Source organism: Callorhinus ursinus, unplaced genomic scaffold (genome assembly GCF_003265705.2).
Source record: "Callorhinus ursinus isolate GAN/ISIS: 27379988/994484 unplaced genomic scaffold, GSC_fseal_2.0 scaffold38, whole genome shotgun sequence".
In the NCBI taxonomy this organism is placed as follows: Eukaryota; Metazoa; Chordata; class Mammalia; order Carnivora; family Otariidae; genus Callorhinus; species Callorhinus ursinus.
Window position 1 is genome coordinate 9,601,468 of NW_027397100.1, and position 19,745 is coordinate 9,621,212.

The 19,745-nt window shown below is 49.7% G+C and overlaps 1 protein-coding gene and 1 non-coding gene across 5 annotated transcripts in view; both read left to right on the forward strand.

Moving 5' to 3' along the window:
- Window positions 1-19,745, forward strand: part of SLA2 (Src like adaptor 2) — a 23,756-nt gene continuing 4,011 nt past the window's right edge. The window contains exons 1-5 of one of the 4 annotated variants that reach the window (XM_025875756.2): window positions 1-401; window positions 3,248-3,381; window positions 7,628-7,727; window positions 8,063-8,149; window positions 9,928-10,031. In XM_025875756.2, the coding sequence (XP_025731541.1) occupies window positions 3,291-3,381; window positions 7,628-7,727; window positions 8,063-8,149; window positions 9,928-10,031 (382 nt within the window). In that variant the 5' untranslated portion in view covers window positions 1-401; window positions 3,248-3,290. Of the gene's footprint in view, window positions 402-3,235; window positions 3,382-7,627; window positions 7,728-8,062; window positions 8,150-9,927; window positions 10,032-19,745 lie in introns of all 4 variants that reach the window. The other 3 variants (XM_025875755.2, XM_025875754.2, XM_025875753.2) reach the window with 3 other exon arrangements.
- Window positions 12,858-12,930, forward strand: TRNAR-CCU (transfer RNA arginine (anticodon CCU)). Its single transcript has one exon. It is a non-coding gene; the product is annotated as a tRNA-Arg (tRNA).

A 19,745-nucleotide genomic window follows, 5' to 3' on the forward strand; every position in this document is an offset into this window, starting at 1 on the left:
GATGCCGTCAGAGGAAATGGGTGGTTGTGAGAACCACAGAGGCTGCAGATGTTAGCTGGGAGCCCCAAGGACCCTATGACAAAGCTCAAAGAGCCCTGGGCCTTCTTCCCTGGACTGGCTGTGCTTGGGAGGGCTGTCCAGGGTGGGGGGGTCCCTAAGAAGCACCAGTCCCCTGTTCCATCCCAGGTCTACAAACTGCTGACCACAGCAGATGCAGAGCCACACAAAGGGATACCAAGAACATCTCCCTGAAGAGTCTCCCAGGCTGAGAGGATTCTGGGTGTCCTAGGACAAAGGACTTCGGCAGATGTTCCGAAGGGCCTTCCAAAGCCCTAACCTCTCCAGCCAAAGCATGCATCTAAGCTGAGCCCCCGCCCCAAGCTTTGATGACAGGAAACCAAGTAAGTACATTTGCTTTTGTTTTCTGATGGCCCCAGGACTGTGAGGAAGGATGGTCCCCTCAGAGGGTGGGAGTGGGCTTACAGTGGGGGGACAAGTTCCAGGAAAATAAGTTGTTCTGTTGACAATGTAAGAGGGTAGTTTTGAGGGTCCCCGAAGGAACCCAGGCTCCCCCATTCCGCCTTTGCCCCCCCACCCCAAGAATTACATTATGCCTGCCAGCTTGTCTTCATGCCTGTTCTGGTCCCATCTCGGTCACCAGCATGCTTGTGGGACTTTGGGGCCCCCTCTGGGCTCCAGCCTTCCAACATCAGTGAATGAGAGGAGTCTGAATTATAATCTCTGAAGGCATTTTCGGCTTAGAGTCTACAGTTCTTCTCAGAGGGGTGATGTTTCTCAGTTGAGAGAGAGGTCTCCCTTTAGCTCAATCCAAATGCATCGCTCTTACTTTCACCTCTAAAAAATAGCTTCAGAAGCACAAAAACACAAAAGACGTGGATTTGTAGACCCAGCTCTGCACTAACCAGCTGCGTGAGAGTGAGCACGAGGTTGCCCTCTCTGAGCCCTGATCATTGTATGTGAATGGGTTTCAAAGCTGCCAGGCTCTCACAGGATACAGTGAAAAGATCAAAAAACAACAGCAGGCAGTGTGCTGGTCTCAGCGGCCTTTACTCTTTCCTTCTACCCACTAGCCCGGGCCCCCAAGAAAGTGCCTGGCACACAGTAAATTGTTCAAATACGTGTGCAATTAATAATTAGATTCTTTCTAAAGTTTTGACCAACACAACCTCCCAGGCCTGCATGCCCCGTGGTCTTCATTTCACCCCAGGAAGCTGCCTGGCCCTGACCAGGACAGGTGAAGGGAGCTGGCAGAGGTCAGGGAAGGGGGATGCTTCCAGCCTGCGTGTGGCTCTCCTACCTCTCTTGGGTCCATCTCCCAGCTCCACCTGCTATAGGAAGAAGTCTTTGGATTTAGTGCAGTTGGTGATTGTGGCGACTTTGTCTTGCTGAAGGAGGGGAAGGAAACTAACCTTTACTGAGCACCCACTCTATGTCAGCTCCCCGAATTCTCCCCACAGCCCAGTGGAGTTGGTACTATCCCCAATTCAAAGACGAGACAGAGGCTATGTGCTTTGTGTGAGGAGGTCACACAGCTGGAGGCTGGTTGGTCTGAATGAATCACTCATGCTACCCAGGAGATCTCTCCCTGATGTTTTCTGGACTCATGTCTGCACAGTTAAGCATAGAGCTTGTATCTGATACCCCAGGGGAAAGGAAAGGCTGGGGAGCAGCAGGGATGTTGAAAACCTAATGTGAAGGGGAGCCCTAGCAGTGAGGGCATTAGAGATCTCCTAAGGAAGCAGCAATACTGTCTTGGCCTGCCAAGGCTTCAGGATCCTAAAGTCTGAGCAGGAAGTGGCTGCCAGGAGCCATTTCCTAAAGATGGGCCCGTTTTGTATTAAGGAGCTCCATCCCTATGAGTACAGAACTCTCCATGATAATGACAGAAACCCATCCTTACCCATGCATGGTGAAGGGTTCAAAGGCAAGGCCAGAGCCTGCTATGTCCCTGTGCCATTCCGTGAGCTCCTCCAGGGAACCAAGCTGGTATAATTATTCCTCGTCTCCATGAAAAGGATGAAACCATCTGAAAGAATGAAACAACCTCCCTGAAACACTTTAATAAAATGTTTGAAAAAATTATCATTACTCTGGAAATGAAAATTATTCTAAGGATAAGACACCTGTCCAAAGAGCTAATAATCACTTTGTCCATTCAGTTAATGTGTGTTGAGTGCCTTTTATGGGCCAGGTGCCTCATGAATTGTTGAGGAAACAGGCAAACAAAAGTAGGTCTTTGTCCTCATTGAGCTATGGAATAATGGCAAATTAAACAAGTAAACACTCTAATAAATGAATAATTAAAACTTGGGAAGGCGGGCACGCTGGCTCAGTCAGTAGAGCATGTGACTCTGGATCTCAGAGTTGTGAGTTCGAGCCCTATGTTGGGTGTAGAGATTACAAAATAAAATCTTAAAAAAAAAAAAAAAGCAACCACAACCTTGGGAAGGCATGCAACAGAGAGCTGAGAAAAAGAAAAAAGGGCAAGTCTCCCAGGAGTGGCCTCTAGTGAAGCGACATTCAGAGCACAATAAAAAAAAAATGTGCCCTGACCAAGCTTCTCACGTGCCTCATCTTTTGGACCCAAATGTTGGGTATTGGTATCCCCATTTTTTAGATGAGGAAATGGAGGCAAAGAGCAGGGAAGTGGCTCGACAGCCAATCCCTCCAAAGCCTTGCAAGTCATCACTGTGGTGTACAGTCTCCCAGTCATCTTACTTTGCCCTGTGACACCGATAACAGTGTGCTCAGTGTCACCTTAGCTTGTAAGGACACCAGCTCCCAAGCCTCCTCAGATCCCCCTTGCCCACCTCTAACCCTAGTCATGGATCCTCTCATTGTCCCCTGCCAGTGTGATCCCAGGTCAGGAAATGGTTCTGAGTAGATTATAGGAATGATGGCTGGGGGATTCAGAGAAATCTTCCCAGGGAAGGGTGGGATCCAGACAGGCCCCCAGGGGAAAGGGCAGTCCAGCCAGTGGAAGGGGCCCCACACAGGTAAAGGCCCAGAAACAAAGAACAGAGCATGGCTGCAGCGTGGAAAAGTAGACCCACCAGCAGAAACAGGGTCCAGCTTCAGAGAAGAGAGCCTCCAGAGTCTGGTGGAGGGGCTGGAGCCTAGTCCTGCTGGGAAGGGGATCATTCCCTCTTGTCAGCAGGGCTGAGCTGGGGAGGGAGAGGGTGTCTGGGGACCAGAGCCTCTGTGTCCATTGCAGCATCTCTTTCAGATTTCTCTTGGCCATGTACTTCTGAGTGTTCTGCTGAGGAACGATGGGAGGTCAGCCCAGCAGAGGGAAAACCCAGCCAAGCTCAAGCTCGAGCCCCTCTGTCCAAGAACCGGGCCCTGTGCCCATGCAAGCAGGTAGGCTTCCCAGACACAGTAAGGCTTCACGGCCCCAGACATTGCTGCCTCTGTGAGCCTTCCTGACCGGCCACTCCAGCACAGCTTCAAGTTTCAATGAGCGCCTGCTATATTCCAGGCCCTTCCCCGTGAACCATACAGGCAGGGTCCCTCCTCTGGAGGAGCTTACATTTCAGCAGTCAGAACACTGATAAGCTAGAAAATGTGGGAGAGTGACAGGTGCTGACCAGGAGGGCTTCCCTCCTCCTCAGTTTATTAGGAAATTGAGCTGGCAACTCTTAAGACCAACCCCAGTTCGGTAGCTCTCCAAAGCTGTGCTGTCCGTTATAATAGCTTCTAGCCATCTGTGGCCATTTAAATTCAAAGTAAAATTCATTAAAATGAAATTAAGTTAAATTTGTAGCTCCTCAGTCACACCAGCCGCATTTTGAGTGCTCAGTAGCCATATGTGGCTAGTAGCTACCTAATGGACAGCACAGTTATAGAACATTTCCTTCATCATAGAAAGTTCTACTGGATAGTGTGGCTCCAAAGTATGTCTTCTTATCCTGTGAAATACTGGAAGCCAAATTAGAACTATGGCAGTTGGAAAAAATTGGGACCTATAATGCCTATGCTGAGCCTACAACTGTGATTTTCAAGATAGTCCTAACTAAAAAATGCCAGTTTTTAAGACAATGAGAAAATCAAAATATCCTAGAAATTCTATTATTTTGATATCGAAACTATAGGCCCAGTTTGTTTGTTGTTCCCCCAAACGACCCACAAATCCTTTCTCAAATCATATCCTGATTTGGGGTTTTGATGATGTATTCATCAGGGTTCTCTGGAGAAACAGAACCAATAGGGTATGTGTACATGGGTGTGTGTGTGTGTGTGTGTGTGTGTGTGTGTAGACACAGAATTTATTTTAAGAAATTGGTTCATGCAACTGTGGGGGTTGGCAAGGCTAAAATCTGCTGGGCAGGCTGGCAGGCCAGAGGCCCAAGGAAGAGTTAATGCTGCAGAATTCCAGAGTCAAGTCTGGAAATCCCTCTTCCTTGCAGGACGTCAGTCTTTTTCTCTTAAGATCTTCCACTGACTGGATGAGGCCCACCCACATTATGGAGGGTAATTAGCTTTATTCAAAGTCTACTGACTTAAATTGTTATCTCATCTTAAAAAACATCTTCACAGCAACATCTAGACTTCTAGACTGGTGTTTGACCCAGTATCTGGGTCCTGTGGGCTAGCCATGTTGACACACAAAATTAACCATCACAGATAACAAATCACTCTAAACCAAGCAGCACTTTTAGGAGGAAGGACATGGACACACACTTAAACAGAACCAGGAGACTGTAGAGCCAAATATCTGGATGTCTGTGTTTGGGCAGAAGCTCTCCCCAGTCTGGAAACTCCCCTGCAATGGCTGGGGCCTCCTCGCCTACCTCGGCCCTGCCCCTAATACATTCCTCTCTCTAATGCCAGCCTCCCACAGGCATTAACACCCTGGGCACTGTCATTCTCTTGGTGGGGAAGCAGCTGCCTCCTTTTAGTCACTCAGTCTGCCGGGAGCCGGGGGCCCACCAGGCCCTGCAGGAAGAGACCTGGAAACCACACAGACCTCCCCCTTATTTCCTCTGAATCTAGCCACAGGCTGCGGCCCCAAGACTGCTCTGAGTCATGGCCAGAGTGCTCTGGGGGCTCTCCCTGCCTGTGAGACCTGAGGGGAACTGCGTTTCCCTCTCTTACAGGGTCTGCAGGGGGAAGGAAGGGCCTGTCTCTTGGTATGTCAACCCCTGAGCCCAGCAGGAACACAGATTTGGGGCAGCCCCTTCCATGAGTCATTTTTCTATCAGCCTTGCATCCATCCAAAATCTACTAAGGCTCTACCCCATACCAGGCCTTGTGCCAGGACCAGGGGGACATAGCAATGGACAAGATAGGCACAGTCCTTGCCTTCAGGGACAGTCAAGCCCCAGATACAGGCTCTGTTACAATTGTGTTCAATTTTGGTGACAGTGCATTTTAAGGGACTCTGATTAAGAGTGTATGCTGAGGGACTCATCAGGAAGGCTTCACCAAGGAAGGGACGTTTTATCTAGGGCGTGAAATGTGCAGGCGAGTCAGCCAGGCAGATGGGTCAATCAGGGACAGCATATGCAGCCCAGTGGCAACCAGGGGCACAATGCCAGGGCTTCCAGGAAGGGAAGGGGTGGTTCCAGGAGGGGAAGGGGTCCTTCCAGGCCACTTGGTTTCACCCTTGTTGGAGGACGCTTTCCACAAGACTGGCTTGCATTGTTTATTCAGGCATCAGGCATTTCCCGGCACTGTGGGATGGCCAGGCCCTGTGCTGCTGACGGCTCTGAGGAGCTCCAGTCCAGGGTCACCATGTAGATCTGCACATGTGTCTGGGAGGACACATAGGAACCAGTCCCTTTCCAGGATCACAGCCTCATTCTTCCCATGTCCACCTGGAATATAGGCCCTTATACCACACAGTGTCCAGCTCTGGGTCTGCCCCATCGATGCCCCATCCCCTTGGGCCTTGTCTGTCCATCTGCTCTCTCTCCCCTATCTCTGGGAACATCTGTCTAGAGGGTATCACAGAACCCTCTGAGGCCTTGGCTCCTGCAGGAGCATCTATGAGACATAAACTTTTCATGCTGACCTTGACTGCTTTTCATAGCTTGATGCACTGATGTGCTGACAAGTGTGTCTCTTTTCCCTTTGTTTCAGAGACCCCTACTGAAAAGGGATGAAGAGGAAGGAGAGGGAGGGACACTGGGATGTGGGTGAAGTGGATCTCAGCAGCCTACGGAGGGCAGGTTTTTTAGGATGAGAAGGCCCAGACAGGTATCAGGAGGTCTGGCTAGACTAGGTGGGCTGATCCCTGAGGTAGATGAGGGCATGAGCATCCTGTGCTGAGGGAGCTGCTTGCCACCTACCATCCAACCTCAAATTGTCCTCATGGCCGCCATGTCCTTGGGACCAATCCTGGTGTGATGGTGTGGGGGAGAGGGGAAGCTTGGCATCCTCTGGCTCCGTGACTCCCTCTCTGAATGTCAGCATCCCAGGGACCTGGGGCTTTTTGGAGAGGTGCTACTGCTGTCTAGCCAAGTCCCCCCCAACCTGGGCCCATGAGTAGCCACAATGGTCACCCACCCCAACAGTGCCCCATGGGCAGAGGGATAGGGAATGGCATAGGAGCCACTCCTGGCACAGTGCCCTGTCTCACCTCAGTTGCCTCGCTGTGTGATGGATGGGGCTGACCAGAGAGGACTACCTCAGGGGCTTGTGAGGGCCGGAGTGACACACCCAGTCAGGCCCTGACACTCAGCAGTTGCTCAGTAAAGGATGGCAGGCATGTGGCCAGGACAGGACACTTGACTGGGCCACATGTACCTGTTGGGTGTCTGCTCTGAGCCAGGCCTGGCACAGTGGGCCCCTGGGACCCCACCTTTTCTTGGGGCAGCACGGACCTATACCTGTCGTTCTGGACAAAAGCCATGAGAGAGCCATGCTATCCACATGCATGGCACTCTAGAGTTACAAAGCCTGTCCACATCTGTGATGTCACTGGCCCTTCCAGCAGCCCTCTTCCTCCCATGCGTACCCCGGACCTCAGCCCTAAAGGTTAGTCCATTCGGTACCCACATCATTAGAACTTCCAGAAACTGCCTTCTAGAAACTGAGCTCCGAGATCTGTGCTGATACCTGCTTAGAGCTATAGTTTTTAAGTTTGCTGAGCAGCAGAATCCTTTTATCAAAATCTTGAACATCTCCATATAAAAAGCGATTGTAGCCAGGAGCCCCACTCCTTTTTTTTTTTTTTAAGATTTTATTTATTTATTTGAGAGAGAGAATGAGATAGACCATGAGGGGGGGAGGGTCAGAGGGAGAAGCAGACTCCCCGCCGAGCAGGGAGCCCGATGTGGGACTCGATCCCAGGACTCCAGGATCATGACCTGAGCCGAAGGCAGTCGCTTAACCAACTGAGCCACCCAGGCGCCCCAAGCCCCACTCCTCTTGCCACACCAACCCTTTCCCTGAATGACCCCAAAAGATGTCTGGGCATCTGTAGGGCTCTGCAGAGGCCACTGGAAAAGCTTCAGATTCCAGAGTAGCCCTCCTGGAATCCCAGCAGACATGCTCCCCAGGGTGTTCATGGCGGGGTTTATGGTAGAAAGCCCAGACTCCACTAGACTTCACATGTGGAGAGAAGACTAGCCAAGAGGGTGACCATCTCTGTCCCTCCCTCCAGAGAGAAGCAGGGCCACAGCCGTGGCCCTGGGCAGTTTCCCGGTCGGCGAGCACACAGAGCTGTCACTGAGACTGGGGGATCCGTTGACCATCATCTCTGAGTAAGTCCTGTCCTAATGGGGGGGAAGGGTGGGGAATTCTGCTTCCTCCCCCTGGCACCTGAAGATGCACTCATGAGAGAAGGGGCCCCTCCCTCCGGGAGTAAAGAGCATAGCCTTTGGCGCTGAGCTCACATGTGGCCCTAATCGTGGGATTTAGGAAGCCTGACACAGCTGTAGGGAGAAGGCTTGGATAGGCAGGGCCTTGCAGGGGGCCCTGAATCGTGCCGTTTCCTGCCCAGGAGGTAGCAGCACTGGCCGGTGCAGGCGGAAGGAGCCAGCCTGCCAGGTCCTCAGGAATCCTAAATGAGCAGTTCCCCTCTCCTTTCTCTCCCCAGAGATGGAGACTGGTGGACGGTGATGTCAGAAGTTTCAGGCACAGAATACAGCATCCCCAGCAGTCATGTGGCCAAAATCTCCCACGGGTGAGTTCACACCCCAGGCCCTGCCTTAGGGTAACTTCCTGCTTTCTCTTCCCATGAGCGTGGTTCTTTATGGCCAGTCCTGTGCTGAGCAAAACGGGACAGGGGAGAATCAGGCCTGGGCCCTGCCCTCAGGAAGAGTGAACAGCTAGCCTGAGCTCTCAGGTCGGCCTGCGAAACTCAGGAGCCCAGAAGAGGGGGCTCAGGAAGGCCCCACAGAGATGTCCTCTGGGCTTTGGAGGGTGTCCGGGAGTCAGTGGAGGAGAATGCTGAAAGGGAGCAGCTGCATACGTGTCCTAAATGTCCTGAGGCAAGAAAATGGAGGGGTGGCGCCCCATGTCTTGGCAAGCCTGCCCTTCTAAGAGGGGCCTCACAGTGGGCAGGACACGGGGGATGCCATCGCTCGCCACGAATGAGTGACAAAAGAAACCAACTCCAGAGCAAATTCTATGTCATGAGAGAGAAAGGAAGGGAACTGCCTTTCGGTGGGATTAAACCGCATAACACAGAGTCAGGAGGTACGCTGTGTGTGCTGTGCTGGCCGCTCTTCTGTTCTGAGAGAAAGTACGACTCTGGCACTGGGTGGCCTTCCTTCTCTGAGGTGCGTGGGATGTCTGGCTCTGGTGAAAGTAGTGCAGGGCTCCCAAGACGTGCGGACACCTCGCAGAATCAGCTCGCATAGAGGTTGTTGGCACCCATGTGTTGCCGGCTGGCCTGGCCCTGCTGGCCAGAGGTTTTGCATCCCCAGTGTGGCACTGAAGTTTCAGCCAAGGAGACACTGGCCACCTCTAAGAGTCCCCTTCCCTTGCCACTCCGTCTGCTTCCTCCATGTTTGTAAGTCATATGAATGACTTGTTTTATTTACTATAAAACTAGGCTAAGTTTGCTGCTGGCACCAAGCGGGTCACAGCTTCTCTGATTTATCTTCTTGGAATGGACTCAACCCTGATCTGGATTTGACTGTGGAATTTCACACGATGACAGAGAGGCAGCCATTTCCATCGAGTTGGCTTCTGTAGGTTTTCCCGGGGACCATAAGACATGACTCCGGGGACATTAGAAGGCTGATGGACTAGTAAGCCAAAAACTTCCTGCAAAACCACCCTGAACTTTCCATTGCAGTTAAGTCCTTCATGGACATATAGGTGAAGGATTAAGTGAAAGGAGAAAGGAAAATAGGGGGCCAGGGTAATAAAAAATCCAGCAGTGAGAAGCCCCAAGGAATGGGTCATGAAGATCTGTGCTTTGGGAGGCACATACGGTGATCGATATCTTGCATGATTATTTCCAAGATTTTAGAATGTCTTGAACATTCTAGTTCCAACATTTCTACCCACAAATAAGCTCCAATGGGAGTTAGATTTCATTGATAATGAATACATGTTCACCCGCATGCCTTTTGGCTGCAAAGTTAAACTTTAAAATGTTCAAAGAAAATATTTACTACAATTAAACACACACACACATAGGCAATTCTCGGAAAGGTGAGTGGCGAGCATAGGGGTGCTAGAGGAGCTGGGCAGTGATAGGAGTCTGTGATCACCCCACCTTCCCCCAGCCTCCTGGCCACACTTGGGAATGAGGTCTCCAGGCACAAAAGGCTGGGGCTGACCACATGAGGTTGTCCTCTGCGGCCTCTGGAACCAGGACCAAGACAAAGCTGGGGGGCCCTTAGAGACCAAGGTACAGATGGAACTCTGAGGCCCAGAGAGGGAGGAGGGGTTTGAGTAGAGTCTTGGCTCACCCATGCCCAGGTTGACCTCTCTCTGTCCCTCCCACAGGTGGCTGTATGAGGGCCTGAGCCGGGAGAAAGCTGAAGAACTGCTGTTGCTGCCTGGAAACTCTGGAGGGGCCTTCCTCATCCGGGAGAGCCAGACCAGGAAAGGTGGGTAAGCTGAGCCCTGGCTTGTCCCTCAAATGCCAAGAGGTGACTTGGGGGTATAGGTAGGAGGTCAAAAGTGAAGGGCTGGAGTGCCTGGCCTTGGAGTCAGACAGTTTGGCTGATTGACCACCATGTTGCTGCCATGAAAGCCCATTTCTAAAAGTGGGTGTGAATGGCCCACAGTGGGGATCCAGGCTCAGCCTACACTTTGGCCACTGGGTCTTGTAATAGACTATAGTCACAGGATTTCCTTGCCCTGACCAGCAATGATTCCTCCCTCCCCAAAACACAACACAGTCCTGATCTCTTGGTAAAAAGTTGTCAAGTTCACGAGGTCTCTGTGTTCTGGGTCACCAGCCAGTCAAAACCAGAAAACTCATTAGAAGTCAGCCTTGATCTTCTTTCTACTGTACAGATGAGGAAGATGGAGAAACAAAGGCTGAAGAGGGGTGGGGACATGTCACATTGCACATTCCTATGGGCCTTCTCCCACCTCAGGTATAACACAAAGCTGATAGAATCTGTCTCTGATGCCCCTGCCTCCCTCTGAGTTGCTGCCCTGCGACCCTCACAGTGGGGGCAGAGAAGGATGTTGAAAGAGTGGCGACATTGATGTTTATGGTAGGCCCTTTAAGTGTCTTCAAACAACCCTGTTTGAAGTTTGAAGGATTGTAGTTCCACTGTCCCCATTTTACAGATGAGGAAACTGAGGCTTAGGGAGGAGAAACGATTTGCCTGGGTAGACATAGCTATGAAGCTGGGATTCAAACCCAGCCGAGGTCCTCCTCACTTCAGACACCCAAGAAAGGCCCATGTGTCACAATGGTGGAATTGCAAACTCAGTGGTAGACTAGGGTGGAGAGACTCAGGAATGAGGACAGGCCTCCTGTGCTTGCCCTAATTTAACCAACCATAGTGGGTTGTCAGGGTCCTTTGCTCTCAGTCTCCCTCCCAGGGCCCCCTGCAGCACATCTTTGCCTCTCCTCCCCTTCCTTCAGAAACTCGCTGGGTTGACCTCTCCCCAGCCCCTCCTGCTACTTTCCGGACAGCATTACCATCCCCCATTACACCCAGAGGCTGGCTGGGGCTTGAGGCTGGCCTGAGTATAGGCTGCAAACAGGAAACCACAGCACTGGAGCTGATTGGGGCAGGAGTGCTGCAAACCAGGCCCTAGTGAGCTTGAGAAGCCACAGTAAGTGCTCTGTGCTCAGCTGCCCCCCTCCCCACCCCTTCTCTGGCCTGTTTTAGCCACACCGCATAGTGACCAGCACTTACTGCTCCTTCCTAAGAAGGCACATATACTTGAGGAACTGGCTGGGAAATATAGGAAAAAGCAGATAATGATCTTTAAAGATCCATAAACAGGGGAACCTGGGTGGCTCAGTTGGTTAAGCGTCTGTCTTCCGCTTAGGTCATGATCCCAGAGTCCCGGGATCAAGCCCGGCATATTGGGCTCCCTGCTCAGCAGTGAGTCTGTTTTTCCCTCTCCCTCTGCCCCCTTGCCTGCTTGTGCTCATGTGCATTCCCAATCTCTCAAATAAGTAAAATCTTTAAAAAAATATTAAAGGGGCTCCTGGGTGGCTCAGTCGTTAAACGTCTGCCTTCGGCTCAGGTCATGATCCCAGGGTCCTGGGATCGAGCCCCGCATCGGGCTCCCTGCTCCACAGGAAGCCTGCTTCTCCTTCTCCCCCTGCTTGTGTTCCCTCTCTGTGTCTCTCTCTGTCAAATAAATAAATAAAATCTTTAAAAATATAGGGGCGCCTGGGTGGCTCAGTCGTTAAGTGTCTGCCTTCAGCTCAGGTCATGATCCCAGGGTCCTGGGATCGAGCCCTGCATCGGGCTCCCTGCTCATCCAGGAGCCTGCTTCTCCCTCTCCCACTCCCCCTACTTGTGTTGCCTCTCTCGCTGTGTCTCTCTCTGTCAAATAAATAAATAAAATCTTTAAAAAAAATATTTAAAAATATATATTAAAGATCCATAAACATACACATGATTTCTGGGATTAAGGTTAGATATGACTCTGAGCTTCACCATAGCCAACCCCAAAAGGGTGTAGATCAGAATGCAGCTCTCATCACAAAAGGAAGAGATTTGGGGCACCTGGGTGGCTCAGTCGTTAAGCGTCTGCCTTCGGCTCAGGTCATGATCCCAGGGTCCTGGGATCGAGCCCCGCATCGAGCTCCTTGCTCCGTGGGAAGTCTGCTTCTCCCTCCCCGACTCCCCCTGCTTGTGTTCCCTCTCTCACTGTCTCTCTCTCTCTGTCAAATAAATAAATAAAAATCTTCAAAAACAAAAAGGAAGAGATTTGTCAGTTCTGCAGGAAAGGCAGAAGTTTCCCCAGTACTAATTTCTAATCTTTCATCTGAGTCTTTTCTTTAGGACAGTATTTGTCAAGCTGCAGGTTAAAACCCATTTGTGTTCCAAGAAATCAGTTTAGTTCAGTGGTTATAGAGCAGTGGCTCTCAAATCTAGGTGGCCATCATAATCACCTAGAGGGCTTAAAACAAAGAACTGGCCACACACCCATATTTCTTATTTGGTGGGTCTTGGGCGGGGCCTGAGAATTTACATTTCCAACAAGCTCGCAGGTGATGCTAGGGACTACACTTTAAGAACCACTGATCTTGGGGCACCTGGCTGTCAAGGTTTTGGTTCAGGTCATGATCTCAGGGTCGTGAGATTGACCCTGTGTCCAGCTCTGTGTTCAGTGCAGAGTCTGCTTGAGTCTCTCTCTCCCTCTGCCCCTCCCCCTGCTCTCTTTCTCTCAAATAAATAAATAATAATAATAATAGTAATAATTAAAGAAAAAGAACCACTGATCTAGGGGGCGCCTGGCTGGCTCAGTTGGTAGAGCATGTGACTCCTGATCTCAGGGTCGTGAGTTTGAGCCCCACATTGGGCAGAGATTACCTGGGTGGCTCAGTTGGTTAAGCGACTGCCTTCGGCTCAGGTCATGATCCTGGAGTCCCGGGATCAAGTCCCACATCGGGCTCCCTGCTTGGCAGGGAGTCTGCTTCTCCCTCCGACACTCTTCCCTCTCGTGCTATCTCTCATTCTCTCTCACTCAAATAAATAAATAAAATCTTTGGGGTGCCTGGGTGGCTCAGTCGTTAAGCGTCTGCCTTTGGCTCAGGTCATGATCCCGGGGTCCTGGGATCGAGCCCCATGCCCGGCTCCCTGCTCCATGGGAAGCCTGCTTCTCCCTCTCCCACTCCCCCTGCTCGTGTTCCCTCTCTCACTGTGTCTCTCTCTGTCAAATAAATAAATAAAATCTTTAAAAAAAAATCTTTAAAAAAATATTTTTAAAAATGCTGATCTAGACCTTGGCTTCAAGTTGGACTCATCTGAGGAGCTTTATAAATTACTGATGCCTGTACCCAACTCCCAGGGTTTTGGGGGCTTGAACCTACAAACCTCATGGGGCTCCAACCCACAACCCTGAGATCAAGACCTGAGCCGAGACCAAGAGTCAGATGCTTAACCGGCTGAGCCACCCAGGTGCCCCTGAGTTTCTGATTTAATTGGTCAGGGGTGTGGCTTTGGCCCTAGAAGATATAAAAGCCCCCTTGGTGATTCCAATATGCAGTGAAGGTTGAGACCCCTTCATTTAGTGGATCTGCACCAGGGAGTGTTTGAAGTGCAGAACACATCAAGGTGCATCACTGGGGTTGGGAAAAATATTGTTTCATCCTATTTTTGTTTTAGGTAATTTTTTAAAAATTATATTTAACAATGAGTTTTGTTTTTTAAGATCTTGTGTATTTTAGAGAAAGAGCAAGAGCATGAGCAGGGGGAGGTGCAGAAGGGGAGGAAAAGAATCTCAAGCAGAGCCCGACAAGTGGCTCGATCTCACAACCCTGGAGAGGGGGACAGAGAGAGAATCCTCAGACTGCCCCCTGAGCACAGAGCCCAACACAGGTCTTTATCCAGGACCCCAAGATCGTGACATGAGCCAAAATCAAGAGTTGGCTGCTTAACTGACTGAATTACCCAGGTGCCCCTGATTTAGGTGATTTTAAGTGTGTCCTAGGTCACAGTGTAAAATTTCATACTGTGGTTTGCAGCCAAAAAATGTTTGGTGGCACCTGGGTGGCTTAGTTGGTTAAACATCTGACTCTTGATCCCAGCTCAGGTCTTGATCTCAGGGTCATGAGTTCAAGCCTCATGTTGGGCTCCACTCTGGGTGTGGAATCTACATTAAAAAAAAAAAAAATTGGCACTGCAGCTCTATGGGGCCTGAGTAACATCATAGAACACTAGTTCTCGGACTTTAGTGTACAAGAATTGTCAGAGAAAAACTCTTGGGCCTCTTCCAAATCTATTTACTAGGCTCCGGGTCAGAAATCTGCTTCCTTCACAAGGTCTCTGGATGCTTCTTATGTTCTTTTAAGTTTGAAAACACAGTTCCATTCTAGGGGAACCAGAATTAAGTAGTAAGAGATAATGTTTTTCCAGTTGCACAATGCATCAACTTTTCTTTGCATCAAGGTCCAAATATACCTCTGGGAAGGGAATTCTGCAGGGGAATTTGAGTCTGTGTGTGGACCGAGGAGGAAGGCCTGGGGCCTGTGAGCTCACAAGAACACTACTCAGAGTCAACTGGGGAGGGGGAGACCTCTCCATCTTCCCTAGGGTCCCTCTGGCATACCTATTTATGTCCTAAGCCTGGGGGAAGTCATGGCAGAGCCTGAGTCAGGCCCCAAACCTTGGTCTGTGAAGGGGCACTGATGACTTTGTGGAGGTCCCAGGACTGCTCTAAAGGTCAGCACCAGGGCCACCTCCCTGCTGTCCTACTGTGTCTCTGTTCTTTGGTGGGCGCTTTAAGGAAGATGACGATCAAGCCATGCTTCCTACCACGGAGGGATTCACTTCTGTCCGTTCTGTCAGCTGGGAAGCATTTGTTGAGCATTTCTTCTGAGTCAGGCCTGCTAAGTCATGGTTCTTGTCCTCAGGCTGCAGATAGTGGAAGGTCCAAGGTGCAGCATTCCCGAGGCAATCAGCTTCTCAGAGGCCTTAGCAGAGGAAGGTCAGGAGGGTCCTGCTAGGCCCACCTCCCACACACAGCTTCCAATCTGATCCCTCATACCACTGTGGACCCCACCCCACCTCCTGGTATCATCATCAGAACACCAGGGAAAACATGGTGCCTGACCCCAGAGGTTCCTGCAGGCCAAGATGTGACGTTGGCTATGGAGCTAGAGCTTCCTGGAATCCAGGACATTGTACCTTCCATGCCTTTTTCCCAGTGGGTCTCCCTCCAGCCCCTGCACCCAGCCACAGCTCCTACTATTCCTTCCCACAGCCTCTCTTCTGGCCCACTGCCCAGAAGAACATTCATGAATAAAACCACCTTGCTCTTTCCACTGCTGCATTCTTGCACACATTCCTCCCTCAGCCTTGGAAAGCCCTATCCTCCATTTTCTACTTGGTGAACTCATACTCACCCTTCATGACCCATTTCAATGTTATTTCCCCAGGCTATTTGCCACCATTTGCTCTTAGACCACTTCTGTAGCTACTGTAAATTTAGTTCTTAAAAGAAAAAAAAACAAACTAGGGTATGTGGTCTAAGAGCACAAGAACTAGTATTTGAAATGGGAACCATAAAGGAAAATTCCAGCTGTGGGAAGTGCTGGCAGGACAGCACTTCCTTCCCAGAGTACAAAGATCTGTTTACCATGTGGGGCCTTGTGCAGGGCATGTAGTCAGTGCTCAAGGGATGTATACTGAGTAAATGAATGAGTGAATGAGTGCATGAATGGACATTGAGGGGAAGGGAAAGGATGAAGAGCTGGGGTAGACTTTCCCCCAATACCACGTGTTCACAGACCGTGGAAGGCATGCAAATAGTGGCAAAACACTCCTCCAAATTGCCTGTAATCATGGCTCCATCCAGCATTTATCCCAAAGATTCATTCATTCATTCATTCAACAAATGGATATTGTGTGGTGACTCTGTGCCAACTATTGTTCTAAGCCGTGGGGATTCAACGATATAAAAAGCAAAATCCCTGCCCACAAACCAGTTGGCAAAATGGACAATGAACACATAAATACTGAAGTGTCTGATCTTGGTAAGTGCCACCTAGAAACAAGAAAGCAGCATAAGAGGAACAGGGTCATGGGACGTGTGCAGGTATACAGAGGCCCTGTGGTAGATGCATCCTCAGCAGGGGCAGGTGTGCTGGGAGTCAGCAATGCAAGGTCATTGGGAGTCAGGTCATGCAGGGTGTTTCCAGGGTGGGGACTTAGGTTCTCACTCTGTGGTGGGAGTGATATAAACCCATCCCTCCTGCAAAGAGAGGATTTGGGGGTGGGGTGATGAAGAAGCGGGAAGCCACCTGGGAGGTTGTTGCAGGCTCTGCCCAGGTGAGAAGTGGTTGGATTCTGGTATGTTCTGAATGTAGCCAGTAGGGTTTGCTGTCAGGCTGTATGTGAGGTAGGAGAGGAGGGAAGCAGTGAGCCTGACGCCAGGGTTAGAGTTCAGTGACAGATGCATAGTGCTGCAGGTTTCTGAAGTGGGCAGATGGAGGAAGGATACATCACAACCATCCTTCAGCAGGCTCATGGTTGGTTATATGTGTTTTGGGCTGAGGGACAGGCAATGGCAGAGCAGGACTCTTGGTGCCACAGAAGCACTGCTGCCTGGGCAAGCTTAGGGCTGGGGCTTCTCCGCAGCAGGGAAGGTGTTCTGGAAGGAAGTTGTCTGAGCAGAACTGAGTTGTAAAGAGAAGACTGGTGGTTACTCAGGTGGAAGGGTGTTCCCTACAAAAGGAACAGTGTGAGCAAAGGAGCATAGGCCTGATACAGGTTATTGGGTGCTTGCTACATGCCAGACACCGCTAAATGCTTTCCCTGCTTCACCACTTGAAACCTTGTGCTGATCTGATGAGACTGGGAGAATTGTTATACCCCTTTACAGATGAGGAAACAGATTTGCGAGGTCAAATAATGTGCCTGGAGACACAGCTAGTGAGCATGGGGCAACAGGGGTGTTCTAGCATGTGGCTGTGTGTGGGCTCTGACCCCAGGAAGTCTGAGTTAAAGTGCAGATGTCCTGCAACTGGGAGAGAGCAGTAGGTATTTGGGACTGGCTGGAACATGCAGTGAGAAGGAACGTGGGATACCAGCCCAAGGCCAGTCACAGATGGCATTGGTAGGTGACCTGTCTCCAGTGGGGTTGTCAACCCCACATGGAGTTGATGAGCTTATTATCCCTGAGTCTACCAGCTAGATACTCAGTGTAGCCACCCTCCCCAGTTTTAGTAACTGTGGTGACAGTGAGCAGCATGAGGTGGCTGGAGAACCATGCAGAGGATATAGGGACTTGGTTACTTAGTTCAGCTGGGTTGGTTGGCCTTCAGGGCTTATTTCAGGAATTCAGCTCTTTTTCTTGCCTTATTGTACTGCCTAGGACCTCTAGTACAATGAATAAAGTGGTGAGAATGTTCTTGCTTTGTTCCCGATGTTAGGAAGAAAAATTCAGTCTTTATTAAGTATGATATTACCTATAGATGTTTCACAGATACTCTATATCAGGTTGAAAGTAGTCTTCTGTGGTAGGCAGAATAATAGCCCCCGCAAAGATGTCCAGGTCCTAATCTCTGGAACTTGTGAATATTATTACCTTACATTGCAAAAGGGAGTTTGTAGATGTGACTAAGTTGAGGATTTTGAGATGGGGAGATTGTCATGGATTATTCAGATGAGCCCAATGAAATTACAAGGGTCTTTATAAGACAGAGGCAGCAGGATCAGAGTTTGAAAGAGATTGGAAATGCATGTTATGCTGCTGGCTTTAAAGATGGAGAAAGAGGGCGCCTGGGTGGCTCAGTTGGTTAAGCGACTGCCTTCAGCTCAGGTCATGATCCTGGAGTCCCTGGATCGAGTCTGGGAGTCTGCTTCTCCCTCTGACCCTCCCCCCTCTCATGTGCTCTCTCTTTCTCAAATAAATAAATAAAATCTTTAAAAAAAAAAAAAAAAGATGGAGAAAGAGCCATGAGCTAGGGGATGCAGGTGGCTTCTAGGAACTGGAAAAGCAAAAAATAGATTATTCTCTAGAGCTTGCAGAAGAAACAAATCCTGCTGACACCTTGATTTTAGTTCAGTGAAACCCATTTCAGATTAAGCCACTGAATTTGTGGTAATTTGTTATAGCAGCAATAGGAAACTATTACTTTCTGTTTGTAGTTTTGTGGTGGTGGTTTTTTTATCAGGGTAAGTACTGAATTTTGTCAAATGATTTTTCTACATTTCTTCAGGTGATCATGTTTTTTCTCCTTTATTCTATTTATATAAGAATTATATTGATGTTCCATTTTTTTTAAAGATTTTATTTATTTGACAGAGAGAGTGAGAGAACATAAACAGGAAGAGCAGCAGAGGGAGAGTGAGAAGCAGGCTCCCCGCTAAGCAGGGAGCCCAACGCAGGGCTCCTGAGCCGAAGGCAGACTCTTCCCTCCCCCTCCCCAAAATAATCTTAAAAAAAAAAAAAAAAGGGTGTCTGGCTGGCTCAGTTGGTAGAGCATGTGACTCTTTATCTCAGACTACTCAGTTCAAGCCCCACGTTGGGCACAGAAATTACTTAAAAATATGACAAACCTCAAACTAAACCGATTAAGGGGAAAAAAAGGCAATAAATTACCAATATCAAGGTGTAGAGCTTCCTTAAGAAAAACAGGGCGCCTGGGTGGCTCAGTTGGCTAAGCGTCTGCCTTCGGCTCAGGTCATGATCCCAGGGTCCTGGATTCGAGCCCCATGTTAGGCTCCCTGCTCCTCAGGGAGCCTGCTTCTCCCTCTCCCTTCCTGCTTGTGCACTCTCTCTCTCTCTCAAAAAAAAAAAAAAAGGTTAAAAATATTTGCTAATGGGCACCTGGGTGGCTCAGTCGGTTGAGTCTGACTTTGGCTCGGGTCGTGGTCCCGGGGTCCTGGGATCAAGTCCCAAGTTGGGCTCCCTGCTAGGAGGGGAGCCTGCTTCTCCTTCTGCCCCTCCTGCCTGCTCATGCTCTCTCTCTCCCTCTCTCTCAAATAAATAAAAATCTTTAAAAATATTTGCTAATTTTTCTTGTGATTTCTTCTTTGACTTCTGGGTTATTCCCAAGTATTTGGGGATTTTCCAGATATTTTGTTAATTTATAATTTTATTCTGTTGTGGTCAAAGAACATAACTATTTTTTTTAAGATTTTATTTTTTTGAGAGAAAGAGAGATTGAGGGAGAGAAGGAGCAGGGGCAGAGGGAGAGAAAGAAACAGACTCCCACCCGAGCAGGGAGCCCAGTGTGAGGCTTGATCCCATAACTCCATGATCATGACCTGAGCCGAAGACACTCAACTGAGCCACCCAGGCGCTCCAGTAACTATTTTTAAGATTTATTTGAGAGAGCGAGAGAGAGAGGCAGCGCACAGCGAGGGGCAGAGGGAGAGGTACTAATTTATCTTCCCACCAGCACATCCTTGCTGACATCTACTGACATGTTTTCATATTCTAACACTTCTGCCCACTTGAGTCTATAATAGCCACACTTAACATTCATGTAAACTGTGCCCACCCCTGTGCTGCGCACTGTGTGAATGATCTCATTTCATCCTCACAAGAGCCCTATCAATTAAGAATGTGTGGTCATTTATGGCCAAGAGAGCAAGTCTTCATCCCTCTCCTGTCCACTTGCCTTCTGTCTGGGCCCAGTAGCCATCTCAGCTTTCTTCTCCCAGCTTGGG